General features: G+C 36.6%; 3 protein-coding genes across 3 annotated transcripts; 1 reads left to right on the top strand and 2 right to left on the bottom strand.

Annotated features, from left to right (window-relative positions):
• Positions 1-57: 57 nt before the first annotated feature.
• tmem127 (transmembrane protein 127) lies at positions 58-4,000 on the bottom strand. Its single transcript, XM_043246715.1, has 4 exons — positions 3,695-4,000; positions 2,785-3,118; positions 2,349-2,513; positions 58-1,589 (listed from the first exon to the last, which is right to left on the bottom strand). The coding sequence occupies exons 2-4, from the start codon at positions 3,020-3,022 to the stop codon at positions 1,279-1,281; spliced, it is 714 nt and encodes a 237-aa protein (XP_043102650.1). The 5' UTR covers positions 3,023-3,118; positions 3,695-4,000; the 3' UTR covers positions 58-1,278.
• Positions 4,001-4,918: 918 nt separating this feature from the next.
• ciao1 (cytosolic iron-sulfur assembly component 1) lies at positions 4,919-9,218 on the top strand. The gene is made up of 7 exons (XM_043247469.1): positions 4,919-5,200; positions 5,936-6,084; positions 6,186-6,297; positions 7,272-7,360; positions 7,446-7,641; positions 7,727-7,802; positions 8,144-9,218. Exons 1-7 carry the CDS (start codon positions 5,062-5,064, stop codon positions 8,376-8,378), a joined length of 996 nt encoding a protein of 331 aa, XP_043103404.1. The 5' UTR covers positions 4,919-5,061; the 3' UTR covers positions 8,379-9,218.
• A 539-nt stretch (positions 9,219-9,757) lies between these two features.
• Positions 9,758-13,009, bottom strand: ufd1l (ubiquitin recognition factor in ER associated degradation 1). Its single transcript, XM_043247470.1, has 12 exons — positions 12,866-13,009; positions 12,306-12,438; positions 12,167-12,199; positions 11,956-12,077; positions 11,743-11,873; positions 11,569-11,641; positions 11,417-11,485; positions 10,784-10,852; positions 10,635-10,682; positions 10,415-10,503; positions 10,251-10,332; positions 9,758-10,130 (listed from the first exon to the last, which is right to left on the bottom strand). Exons 1-12 carry the CDS (start codon positions 12,866-12,868, stop codon positions 10,056-10,058), a joined length of 927 nt encoding a protein of 308 aa, XP_043103405.1. The 5' UTR covers positions 12,869-13,009; the 3' UTR covers positions 9,758-10,055.
• Positions 13,010-13,281: the final 272 nt, after the last annotated feature.

Here is a 13,281-nt window from a genome sequence, read left to right as displayed (position 1 = left end):
CCGCGCGCATCGATTTCGACGTGCACGGCGCGCGCATTAAAGAAACACTCACGCACGTTATTTGGATTTTTTTTTTTTTCCTTTTCTTTATTTTCCATGTCGGTAAACGTATTTCAAATGAAACACAGAAAGGAAACGTGAAATAAACTAGAACACAAAACCACCAGATTACTATAAAAACAACCAAAACTGTATGCAAAAGTGAACAGCGTGTGTTAAGTCTGAACAATTACAGTCCATTTATCCAACACGGGTGCAGTATCAAATGTCATGCAGTGATTTTTATCAAAAATAATCAGACCAGAGCGAAAGCTAGACAAGTGAATCGTGGATACAATCATGATCGAATGTGTTAAGACTCGTTCATAGCTCACACTATTACTATCAAAACACAGCAAACACAGTTTCACTAAAAAACAAATCCAATTAATATACAACGCACTCACGATGTGATGTTGGCAAACCTGAAAGCCTCCAAATTGCAGGTACATGAAAAATCTGCTTTCTATTTTCAACTGGGTAATAAATAATAAATAATTTGTCCATCCGTCTTGGGTATTTGTGAATATATGCGTGTTAAAGTAACATTACAATAACTGATTACGTTTATTTATTTATTTTAAAATGCAATGGGATGAATCCGGGAAGTGTTCGGACATGGCAGCATCTGCAGACTAATGATTAATCAATATAAATAAAAAGATTCTTTTATAGCATGATAAAAAAAAAAAATAAAAAGGAAAGTGACAAATTGGAAAAACAGGAGGTCGAAAGTGCAGCTCAACATTTCAAATGTAAAACAAGATAAACCTGTGATGAAACAGAAAAAGATACCTTTGGAAAAGGAAAAAAAAAAGACTAATTCCCCACAGTTTAGTATGCCAGAGGCTGCAGGTAAATGCATCTTCAACAAGCATGTCGCTAAGATGCTTTGCACCCTTCGAGTCTTTAATCAACAATAAAGCGTGCCCAAAAAATACTCATTTTTCTAAATCCGTGTGGGTATTTATTGCCAGATACATGCAAACTACTGCAAGATGAATTTGTATGGAATTCTAAAAGCAATGCCGTAATTTTTCTCTTTGATTTGTTCCATGCACGCAAGCTCTGTCTGCAAAAGTAAAACGCTCGCTTAAACGTGTGCATGGATATAGGCGGTCTGGAACACTGAATAAATATTCATTCTTGATGGCGCACCTAAAAAAAAATGTGAGCTTTATCTGAAGGCCAAAGGTGTGGCGTTGGGCAGAGAACGTGTGGGGTGACGGTGGATGGCGATCAGGGCGTGTAGGCCGGCGGAGGCTGGAACTGGTTGGCAATGTCGTAGTCAACTGGGTATGTTTCACTGCTCTCCTCCATTTCTGAGAGGAGCTCCAGGGCCTGCTCCTCCTCCTCGGTGGGGTAGTGACGGAGCAGGTTGGCGGCCGTGGCTAAAATGGAGGCTCCGCCCGCACCGGCAACCAGGTAGAAGCTAATGGCAAAAGTGACGTAGATGAGCGAGCCGTGGTACTTCTTGTGCTGCTGCTGCAGGGACAGAATCAGTTCCGAGGCCCAGTAGCAGAAGCCAATCACGGTAGCGCACTGGAGCACTGCAACGCAGAGCCATGAAGACATTAAAGGGAAAGCTCAACACAAAAAACGTTATACTAACAATCCTTTACCTGCTTTTGCGCTCCCAGCAAAAATGGCTACCCTTTTTATGCTGCTATAATCGAATGTTGGATTCAATCAGGCATTGGGGATTTCACGCATAGGCCATTTTTGTGGTTAACTTTGGCAATGTTTATTTAATATCTGAGGCGTTTAAGCTCAGTTCCCAAAATGAAATACAAAATTTATTGATAATTGAAACAAGTTGACAAAAAGAATTAGCATTGCTAAGAACTTCATTTGGAAAACTTTAAAGATGTTTTTATTAGTATTTCTCAGATTTTATGATTTTTTTTTGCACCCCTAGATTTTTAAATGCTTGTATGTAGGCCAAATATTGTCATATCTTAGAAAACGATGATTTATAAATCATATTAAAAAAATTACACTCATGGCTGGTTTTGTGGTCTAGGGTCACATATAGCATAATGAGAAATTTAAAAGCAATTTTTTATCAGTAACACCACAATTTTTATTTTGCCTCTTTGACCATTTAAATTTATTTTTTTTTACTTTTCATAATCAGGATTTTCAATAGAGGAACAGAAAGCTCTCAAGTTTTAATAATTATAGTCTAATAGCTTGGGGTTTCATGAGTAAATGATGGCATCGTTTTCATTTTTGGATGGGTTACATCTTTAATGGTACAAAAAATAACTGTATTTATATTAAGAAGTAAATCCTTGATGAATGAGTACCTGTGAGGATGTGAGCAAAAGCGTATCTGCGTGTGATCTTTAGGGCTGGGTGTTTGGGTCCAAAGACATCCAACAGAAATGCAGTGAGGCTGCACAGAATGCCCAAGAAACAGAAAGCAGCAATGACCCGTAAGAGAAGGATGGACTGAGAGTTGATGCAGTAATCTGCGAGAGAGAGAATGAACAAAACAGTTTCTCATTAAGAGTTGAAGAACTCAAAATTGTGAGATATGCAAAAAGTTTCTTAAGCAGGGAAATATTTCTGAATCAATGCAGAAAATTCAGCTTTGAATCACAAGATTAAATTGCATTTTAAAATCAATCGACCAGTAATATTATTGTATTTTTTGATCAAATAAATGCAGCCTTAGGTGAGCTGAAGAGACTTCTTTTAAAACCCTTACAGACCCCAACTATCTCAGTTTGGGACACCAACCCTCAATCAGTTTGTCATCTATGTATCCCAGGACATCTGCGACGCCGAGCTCCTGTCTGGGGCAGGTTCCTCCATGGACGCGGAGCCAGGCTGGCTCTGCCAGGGCCGTGCAGAGTGCGGTGATAGAAAGGGCCCCGGGCAGCGCGGATGCTAAACTCCGCTCCGGTTGTTTAGGTAAAGCCGTTCCACCTCTCCTCCTTCGGTTTCCAGGCGCAGCAGTTCCCGGGGGTGCGTACATGCTCTTAAAAGCTCTAAAAACCCTTGATTAAAACAATAAAACTCAAATATGCTGGAGCGAGAGAGGACAGATCTGGGGTTTTACCTCCGCCGGGCACTAAAGACCAAACAAAAACAAACAATTAAAATCCAAATCAAGCATGAAAACATGAAACTAAGTGTGTTTCAGTAATATTAATTACTACAAGCTAACTGCAACAGAAAGAGAACATTTGTACTACGTTAAGAAACTTATCGATTGATTATGTAGATTTATAGATCATTAATTAAAGCATTCAAACCTTTGTGTAATCAATAAAATAGTACAGAAATTAATGTTAAAATGAATAGTAATTTACATGTATGCATTCAGCAGATGCTTTTATCCAAATGTGATTTATTTTATTATATTTTGTAATTAAACTACATAATTAATAATATATAAATTACAGTAAACTATTGGTATGCCGACACTAAAGATAGCCTACCTGTTTCTAACTTTAATCATTATTATGTCAACTAATTAAAAATTATTAATTGCTTTTCAGAGTAAACATAACCACGTAAAAACCGGATAATATATATAATATATATAAACAATAGTGGATTTTTTATCTTCCCGTTACATAACAAAAAAAATATGGTATGTTTGTATTAATAAAGGAGTATAATTTTATTGAAACAGTATATCTACCTGTTTGCTTTAACTGAAGATCCTCTGTTTTTTATCTGATTCGATCCTTTATGATTAGAACTGGCCTTACACCTTCACAACACACACAAAACCCTTTAAAATCTTCTCAAATTCCACCGAAATAAAAAAAACAACTTAATGAAACAAATACATAATATGTTCGGTTTCGAATTATTCCGCTGATCGTCGCTATATCGCACACATTTTGGCGTGTTTTATTGTCGATTTCCAGTAAAAAACATAAACAATAGTCCGCCCGCTTCCTCCATCAGACGAAGAGCTTCTCCTGCCCCAGACTTCCGTTTCCTGTGTGTTGCCGCTTGAACCAATCAGACGCGTCCTTCAGCAGACGTCAGTCCTCGCGCACGTGTATGCGACGTTAATGTGAAGAATCGAAACTATTCCGTATACAGGAAAAAAAAGTACTTATGACTATATAATATGACTTTATAATATGAATTTATGATTATGACATGACTACCTCTACACATTAACAGAAAAAGAAATTTGAAAAAGTTTTCAAATTAAAATGATTTGAAGTGCTACTTGTTCGTGGACCTTTTACTACTTTTTAAATACATTTTTAATTGTTGTTGTTCTTGCATATGTTTTGACGTAGTTCATGTTATTTTATCAACATGCTTATTGTTTTAAGTATTGCAATAAAAAAGATCTTCCTCCTCACAATGCGTGTATGTTAACGCGGAGATTATTCCACTGTTTTAACTCTTTCGCTCTTATAAATGTAATAAACTAAAATATAAATGAATATTTGTAACATTGATGCAATAAATAAAAAATAATTATGAAGCAAAATTTAATAAAATAATAATAAATAATACATTTTGAATTTTTAAAGTTAATAGCAGCCTATATTTTCGACACTTAGGAAGTACAAAAAAAAAACTGGAAAAGCCAGGGATTCAAGGCTGACCAAACAATACATAGCAATTATATTTCAATAGAAAGAGAAATAAACATTTTTCAAAGTAAATTGATGAAAAAATAAAATGAAATAAGCCGATCACAATATATAACAACAAATAAAAACCGATAACAATAAATATAATCTTTCACACAAAAAAAAATCACAAAAAAACACCAAAATTGTTTGTGGATAAAATTAAGTTTTATAGAAAGCAAGCATTTAATTTTTCTAAGTTAATGAACACTTTCTCTACCGTCCTGATGGTGGCGCCACTGCCCTGCGTTTGTATCGACAGGAAAACCACTGAAGCACGAAACAGGAAGCGGGAAGCTGCTGATAAACAGAAGTCTTGAAAGCGGTGTGACATTCGAGCGAGGATAGCGTTGGATGTCATACACTCGCATGTCATATAATTAGAAGAATCGTACAGTTATAAGAGATGAAGGGCGCGCTGGAGCTGCTGCAGAGGGTGAGCGCGCACCCGGACGCGCGCTGCTGGTACGTCGCGTGGAACCCCGCGGGAACGCTGCTCGCGTCGTGCGGCGGGGACCGCGCCGTTAGAGTTTGGGGGAAAGAAGGTAAAAATATAACATACATGTGCTTGACACCACAGACCACCCGTCTCAACCGTGTACTTCACGTTATGTATGAACGCTGAGGCATGTCACGTGACAAAAAGAGACGCACAGAAAGCAAATATGCAACACCCTACACACTTTTATTATTTGCTGTTTATTTGACGCGTCTTTGCAAGACGATATCTGACTACAGGTACCTACTTTTGTAGGTATTTTACATAATTTTTATTTATACACATGAACACAGAGTTAATAAAATTCCTTGTAATTCACATTCTTTATTGTAATTCATATTTATTGTAATTCATTTTTATTGTAATTCATATTCTTCAATGTTTTTGAATGCCGTCAAGCCAAGGCTAATTAATTCTTCAAATAAATTAATGAAAATTATTAAAGCAATAATTTTTAAAATTTTTTTTAAATGTTATCGCACTCTAAAATATCCTTTTGTTATAAATATAGTTTAATATTAATGTATTCGCATGACAGAAAAGCTTTTCTAGAATAATGGCTGCTGAAAAATCAGCTTTGTCATCATAGAAATAAATTACATTTTTAAATATATTTATATAGAAAACTGTTCTTTTAAATTATAATAATATTTTACAATATTGGTGTTTTTCCCTGGATAAAAACAGCCATGTTGACCACAATTTTTTTTTTATTATTCCATATTTTTACTGGCAGTATATTATATTATTTTGATTGTTTGTGTCTGATCTTTATTCTCAGGGGACAGTTGGGAATGTAAGTGTGTCCTGGCTGATGGACACCAGCGTACGGTCAGGAAGGTGGCCTGGTCTCCCTGCGGGAAATATCTGGCATCCGCCAGCTTTGATGCCACAACGTGCATCTGGAAGAAGACGAATGATGACTTTGAGGTTCGTTTTTGCATAAGCGTAGCTTCAGACCCTTACAAACCGAAAGAAGTGACATTGTTAACATCTTGTGGGACTGACATGACCGTCATCTGTGTTTGCAGTCCCTGACAGTGCTAGAAGGTCATGAGAACGAGGTCAAGTGTGTGGCCTGGGCTCCGTCTGGAAACTTGCTGGCCACCTGCAGCAGAGACAAAAGTGTTTGGATCTGGGAAGGTACATCAGGAAGTCATAAATAGCAAAAATGCACTAATGAATTGTTCGTAATAAGAAATTAACATTTTTAAGGTTAGACTTTGACTTAATTTTGTTTTTTGTATCATCGTAATTCCCCAGTTGATTCATGAGGAGTACATTTAAGTACATTTGGGAAGGTTGTTTAAATAAAATAAAAATAGGTTGTTTAAATAAAATAAAAATATGCGTATAGTATTTGCATACAGAAATCTGAACTTTAGACAAAGCCAAATTCTTATTTCATTTAATGATACATTGCAGTCAAAGGTTTTACAAAAGGAAAATTGCATATCTAATTTATTCGTTCAGAAATCAGAAAATACTGTCAGCAGCCTGGAATAAAAATATTTTTCACCACGTTATAAATCAGGCAAATTGGAATAAAAGATACGATTGCAATAATTGAAATAAAACTGTAAAGTTCTGTCCATGTGAGTTCTACTAAAATGGAGATTTCTGGCTCAGTGTGTGTGGTTAATTCTTTTAAATAAATTTATGAAAATTATCAAAGCAATTAGTCTTGGTTAATCATATTCAAAATGTTTGTTTTTTATTATATATGTGCACTTTGTATATTTATTATGTATGTATAAATACACATTATACATAAATATATTTATTATAAAAACATATTTTTACTTAAATGTGTTCATGCCTGAGTATTTATGTATACATAACAAATATACACAGTACACACATATTATGTAAACTTTTTTTTTTTAATAACGATTAATTGTTTGACAGCACTAATTGTAATAAATAGATAAAATGTAACAAAATGAACACTTAAATGTGTATTTTGGATGTTTTCTTTCCACTAGTCTGAAAGTTATGCGAGTAAAAAGCCCAAAAATCTCTAAATTAATCAATGCATGAAGAAACTGTATTTTTTCTCGTAGTGACGTTCCTTACAGTAACTATGATTTGTGTTAAACCCTTTGTTTTCCTTCTAGTGGACGAGGAGGATGAATATGAGTGTGTAAGTGTTGTGAATTCACACACGCAGGACGTGAAGCATGTGGTCTGGCACCCGACACAGGAGGTACAATGTTTATTATATTTGATGATTTTCCAGCACTCGCGTTATTAACGTGTAACTAATGCTTTCCCGTACCTTTCTTTCGCAGCTTCTCGCATCAGCCAGTTACGACAACAAAGTGTGCATTTATAAAGAGGAGGATGATGACTGGGAGTGTAGAGCCACGCTGGAGGGTCACGAGTCCACCGTTTGGAGTCTGGCCTTTGACCCTGAAGGACGGAGATTGGCGTCGTGTAGCGATGACCGCACCGTGAAGATCTGGAAGGAGTCGACGCCTGGAGACGGTGAGCGCGGGGATTTCAAAACGTTTCTCGCGTGCAGCTTTTTAAGTGTGTATTTGGCTCGGCTGTGATGGTGGTTCTGACGCAGGTTCGTCAGATGAGTCCTGGAAGTGTGTGTGTACCTTGTCTGGATTCCATGGAAGAACGGTATATGATGTCGCATGGTAAGATGCACTTTAAATCTTAACCCTTCAAATCCCACTGTATTATTTTCGATATTTTCGCTTACGATGAGGTTAATGTGTTAACCTGAACCAACAATGAATACTGCATTTATTATTATTTCACGGTGCATTAACTTATGTTAACAAACATAACAGGTTTTAATAATGCATTAGTAAATGCTAAAATGAACGTGAACTAAGATGCTGTAGAAGTATTGTTCTCGTTAGTTAATGTTAATTAATATAGTTTGTAAAGTGTTGCCATTTTTTTTTTATATTTATGTACAGCTCTCCCTGTCATTGGCTCGGAGTTCAGAACAATTCATGTAATTTTTCTTCAGGTGTCGTCTGACCGGTGCCCTGGCCACAGCGTGTGGCGACGATGGAGTTCGCGTCTTCAGAGAAGACCCCACTGCTGACCCAGAGCAGCCCATCTTCAACATGTCAGCTCACGTGCCCAAAGCCCACAGTCAGGACGTCAACTGTGTGTCCTGGAACCCGAAGGAGGCGGGCCTGCTGGCCACCTGCAGCGATAACGGAGAGTTTGCCGTCTGGAAGTACAACTCTGATTCCTGAGCTGGTGAATGGCACTCGAACACACAGAAGCACTGAATGAGTTTCAGCCGCTTAAGCGACATCGTGGGTCATAATGAGGAACGATGGCTGTTTTTATTCCGGCTGTGAGTGAGGAAACTGTGTGTTGGATTGAAAGACAGTACGCTCTTTAACTCGTGTCACTCTCTTTTAGTGTTTTTGATGGGTCAGTTGTAACTTATCAGAATCGTTTTAGGCGGTATGGATATATTTTAGCTTAAAATGTGGCTTAAAATACCTACAGTGCTTTAATGAAATAAAGCTTCTTGATGCTGAAGATAAAACAAACAGTTTTTTCGGGTTTATCACGTCCCAGAACCATCCGTTTAGATTGATGTTAAACGCATTAAAAGGATGTTTAGTGAACTCATCTATAATAGTTGTTTTAAAGTAACTTTCCATTTTTAATAGACCTTTGTCAGGGTAAATTTTTACTTTTTGACAGCAAAGCAAGCAAGATTGGGACAGAAGTACATTGCGTTCAGTGAATTGAACTGTTTTTTAACAACATGCTGATTCTGGGAGAGACGAGTAAACAAAAACTCTAGGACCTTTATGCGGTGCGTGCCACCATAAAGACTAAATCTGTCTTTCACAGCCTCATTTTCAACTATTAAATGAAATTTGGCCATGATACAATCATGATAGATCTTGAAAATGACATAAAAAAGACTGTAAAGTTGTTTTAAATGCCCATTTCAGTGTAATTTCTACTTTTCTAAACTTCTTGTTATAAGTTACTGATGAAATATTGGATATTTCATATCCAGTTTTATTTTATATTTTATAGGCTCTACTTTATTAAATGTGGAATCTTGTGGATATACTTTGTTAAACTGTTGAAATAATTTTCTGCTGTCACTGATCATCATGAAAGAATAGCTCAACCAAAATTAATTGGAGAAATTTAGCAATACATTACTTGCTTATCTGGAGTGAATGGGTGCCGTCGAAATGAGAATCTAAACGGACGATAAAAATATCACAGTAATGCAGAAGCTATACACAACACTCCAGTCCATGATTTAATGTCTTGTGAAAAGCTTTGTATGTGCAGAAAACAAATCCTTCCTTCCGGCTGAAATGGAAATCCTCCTAGCAATAATTTTACTTTCCCCACTGTTGGACCTCGAAACAGAGGTCTAATTTTAAAACGCCTTACAAACACTCGCTTAACAAATGGACTGGAGTGGTGTGGGTTATTGTGATGCTTTTATCGGCTGTTTGGACTCTCATTCCGACGGCACCCATTCACTGCAGAAGATTCATTATGAGCAAGTGATGTAATACTACGTTTCTCTATTGGCATTAAGAAACAAACTCATCGACATCTTGCAAAATTATTACAAGAACAAATCTGATGATTTGCAGGGTGAACTTTATTTAAATAATTCAAAGTTTTATGCGTATAAATGTTACCGAACAAGTGTTTTGGTCACCAGTTTGTGTTTCCTAATATGTGAAAAAGAGGGGGTTCGCTACGCCAAACCATTTGTAAAACATCATTTGTCATGTTTAGAGAAACATCAGCGAGGTCCTTACGGGAAAAATCAGGTGCTTGTCATCAAATAACAGTCCATGTTGAGTTCATGGTAGTTCAAAAAGAGCACAGATAACCAAACAGTAGTGGACTTTCTGTGTTCAACTGTACATGTGTGATCAGGGTTTTCTGCCTTTTTTGCGCAGGGACTGTCCTTCCCCAGAGAACGCAATGAAGTTACTGGCCGTATCGTCCTGGAGACAAAATGATTCGAAAAAGATATTTGCAAAGTGTCACTTAATACACTGAATATATTAATACAGGAATGTGGATTTTTTAACTGAATACATTATAGGCCGTATAATTACACTTACCGTTTCAGTTCTGCGGGGCTGTTGTCTGGCGTTACGGATAAAGGTGATCCTTCCGATTTTGAAATCGTAGTTAGGAATTCCTCTGTATAAAATAGGTTTAAAAAAAAATAATTAAAATGCAAGTTTAACTTAGAATGCGAGAATGAGAGGTGGTCGGTCGGTACCGTTTGATGTCACTAGGATCAAGCGGGGCTGGACTGGGTTCAATGCCTTTTTTCTTCCCATCTAGACGATTTCCAGAACCGGTAAAGGCCTGTGGAGAAAATCAGGAAGGAAAGGCACCTAGGTATTAATTGAAGTGGACGAGTCTTCATTGGTCAAGGTAGCATTTGATTTCATAACGCATATGAAGACTGGAATATAAATAATCGTTGTTTGACTTACTCTGAAACCGATGTCCATCTCATAGTTACTTGGATCCGTATCCTCTTCCTACAACAGAATGATAAACTGAGCATTAAGAGCATCTTACGTGCAAATTATTATACTGTGCTGCCGGGTAATGTAAGGGATTTTTGTTTGTGGGAACGTACTGTTGGTTCTTCAGGATGCTGCATGTGTCTCTCTGGTTCTTTGTAACCAAGAGGAGCATCAAAGTCCACCTCAAAGGCAAAAAAATAGTGTAATTAGAGAGAAGTTGAGGTCTTCAGGTAATAGGATTTGATAAAACATTCAAACGCTCGAGTCAGTAAGATTTTAAAAGGTTTTTTTAAAGTATTCTCCACTCCAAAACTGGATTTAATTAAAAAAAAAAAAGTCAACAAAAAACACTGAAATAATATTAGAATCTGAAGCAAATGTTTTCTGTTCAAATATATTGTAAAATGTAATTTATTTCAGTGAAGCAAAGCTGATTTTTCAGCATTATTACTCCAGTCTTCGGTGACACGTGATCCTTCAGAAATCCTTCTAATATGCTGATTTGCTGCTCATGAAACATTTCTGATTATTGATATTAAAATCTGTGATCCATTTTCTAAAATGATTGGAAAGTTCAAAACAACATTTTTAAATACAATTATAAATGCCTTAAACAAATTTGATCAATTTATAGCATCCTTGCTAAATAAAAGTATTAATTTAAAGTCCTTCTGAACCATGACTTTTGATCAATATCATATAGTTGACATTTATTGTGGTCCTATGTATTAAATAAGCTTCCCTACATTCATATCACACTCAATGATGGACACAGCCTTGTCGGGTTTGGTCTCCATGACACGCAACTCATAAATCTGGAAAACAGAACTTTTTGGTTTAGTGCATTTTTTTTTTTACCACATGAATCATTATTATACTGATTAACAGACATAATCACCTTTTCATTATAATTGATAGCGATTACGTCTCCTGTGGTCAAACAGGCAAAATTCCTCAAAGCATTCTCTAATCTGCAAAAATATTGATAAACCAGCAAATTCAGATCTAAATATAAGCTGTTATAGCATTAAAAACATTTAGTGTAAAATGTGCATGTCATTTATATATTTACACAGCTTTAGGATTTGTGATATCCAGGAAGTCCGGGCTCTGTGGCTGGAATTTGGAGTATGTGGCCACCATCAGATTCACGCTCTCCACCTGGACCAAACCACCCTCCTCCAACAACAAGTTCTGCATCATCTGAACACAAAATGAAACGTGATCAACACCGGTAATGTGTTCCAAAAAAAAAGAAAGAGTGGATGTGCTATGTATGTTATACCCAGTGTGGGAGGTAACAGATGCCTTCATCTGCCACAAACTCCAGAACGCCGCAGTGTGTCATTCTGTCTGAATTCTTGTTGGTGAGTTTGAACAGCATGGGGTATGTGATGTTAAGTCTGCCTGAAAAACAAACCACATGTGAAATCAATATACGAGACGCGACAGGGAAATACTGAATTTTCATATTTAGTTTGCTGAATATCTCTTACTTAGCTGGTCCAGAGCAGACGGGGGCATAATTACTGAAAACACAACATAAAATCCGCATTAGTTCAGTGAAATGCAACCCAGAATTGATTTTTGATTTGACGTCGCTTTGCTTTATGGGTATAATAGACCATGACGTACTCTTTCCTCCTTTCTCCACATCTGAACGGTCATTGGGTCCTGCCAGCATGGACACTGAATAACACCGGTACTGGGTGGAGAAACGGTTCTGGAAAACCCGGCCCACATGGGGCTCAAACATGTTGAAGGAGAACTGATGAAATAAGTAGACAGAAAGTTTTTAAACAAACCTTATCTTAACTACACATTGTGTGTGTTTGTGTCATATATATATATATATATATATATATATATATATATATATATATATATATATACACACCACATTTATTGATATGTGTATAGGTAACAGACTAAGAGTTTTAAGATCAATGCAGTGATAACTTGTGCATTTCTAATGATACAATAAAATATTTTCTGAATCAAGAACTCATGAAGAAATTTAAATGTCAAGTCATTTTGATTTTAAACAAACATCCAATCTTAATTTCTGCTACAGTGACAGTGCAGCTTTCTACTGCTTTTAGCTTAGCATTCGCTAGCAAGTTCCAACAGCAAAAACAATAAAAGGCGCCGCGCTAAAAGGCAAATTTAAAGGTAGGTTAAAGTCGATTACGCACCATATTATCGCTTTATCTGCCTGACCGCAGAATATCAGCAGTGATGAGAGAATACTGATGACAACTCAATAACAAACACAGCAGCTCTTCTTTCAGTGGGAAGTGCGTGATGAGTAGTAGGACGTGACGCAACAAAACAACAACGCGTCGTCCCAAACCGTAGCCAATCAGATCGTTCTTTTAAGTTTAGGTACACGCCCTATATATGAATTGTGTTAAATCCATATGAGATATAATAATTTTCTTTTACCGTGTTTTGTATTTTATTATGCCGGACAATTATTAACCTCCTTGTGTTATTTATTTATTTATGTACTCTCTATTTATGTGTGTACGTTTCGCCGTGTATCTGTATCTGATTGGACAGAAGAGCCTTTTGCGGTCGCACGCCATTGGCTAATGTATCCACCTGTCAC

This window comes from Puntigrus tetrazona, chromosome 8 (genome assembly GCF_018831695.1).
Source record: "Puntigrus tetrazona isolate hp1 chromosome 8, ASM1883169v1, whole genome shotgun sequence".
In the NCBI taxonomy this organism is placed as follows: Eukaryota; Metazoa; Chordata; class Actinopteri; order Cypriniformes; family Cyprinidae; genus Puntigrus; species Puntigrus tetrazona.
Note: the sequence above shows the minus strand (reverse complement) of the source record. Positions and strands in the feature narration are given on the sequence as shown.

What these genes read in the sequence shown, in the direction of transcription:
- tmem127 (XM_043246715.1), bottom strand. Translation starts at nt 3,022, where the DNA reads ATGTACGCACCCCCGGGAACTGCTGCGCCTGGAAACCGAAGGAGGAGA. An exon ending in AGATGACAAACTGATTGAGG is followed by an intron (nt 2,514 to 2,784) that starts GTTGGTGTCCCA and finishes TCTCTCTCGCAG; the next exon opens with ATTACTGCATCAACTCTCAG. An exon ending in TTTTGCTCACATCCTCACAG is followed by an intron (nt 1,590 to 2,348) that starts GTACTCATTCAT and finishes TCTGCGTTGCAG; the next exon opens with TGCTCCAGTGCGCTACCGTG.
- ciao1 (XM_043247469.1), top strand. Translation starts at nt 5,062, where the DNA reads ATGAAGGGCGCGCTGGAGCTGCTGCAGAGGGTGAGCGCGCACCCGGAC. An exon ending in AAGTGTTTGGATCTGGGAAG is followed by an intron (nt 6,298 to 7,271) that starts GTACATCAGGAA and finishes TTTTCCTTCTAG; the next exon opens with TGGACGAGGAGGATGAATAT. An exon ending in GGAGTCGACGCCTGGAGACG is followed by an intron (nt 7,642 to 7,726) that starts GTGAGCGCGGGG and finishes GTTCTGACGCAG; the next exon opens with GTTCGTCAGATGAGTCCTGG.
- ufd1l (XM_043247470.1), bottom strand. An exon ending in TCTGTTACCTCCCACACTGG is followed by an intron (nt 11,874 to 11,955) that starts GTATAACATACA and finishes TTTTGTGTTCAG; the next exon opens with ATGATGCAGAACTTGTTGTT. An exon ending in GATCCTAGTGACATCAAACG is followed by an intron (nt 10,333 to 10,414) that starts GTACCGACCGAC and finishes TATTTTATACAG; the next exon opens with AGGAATTCCTAACTACGATT.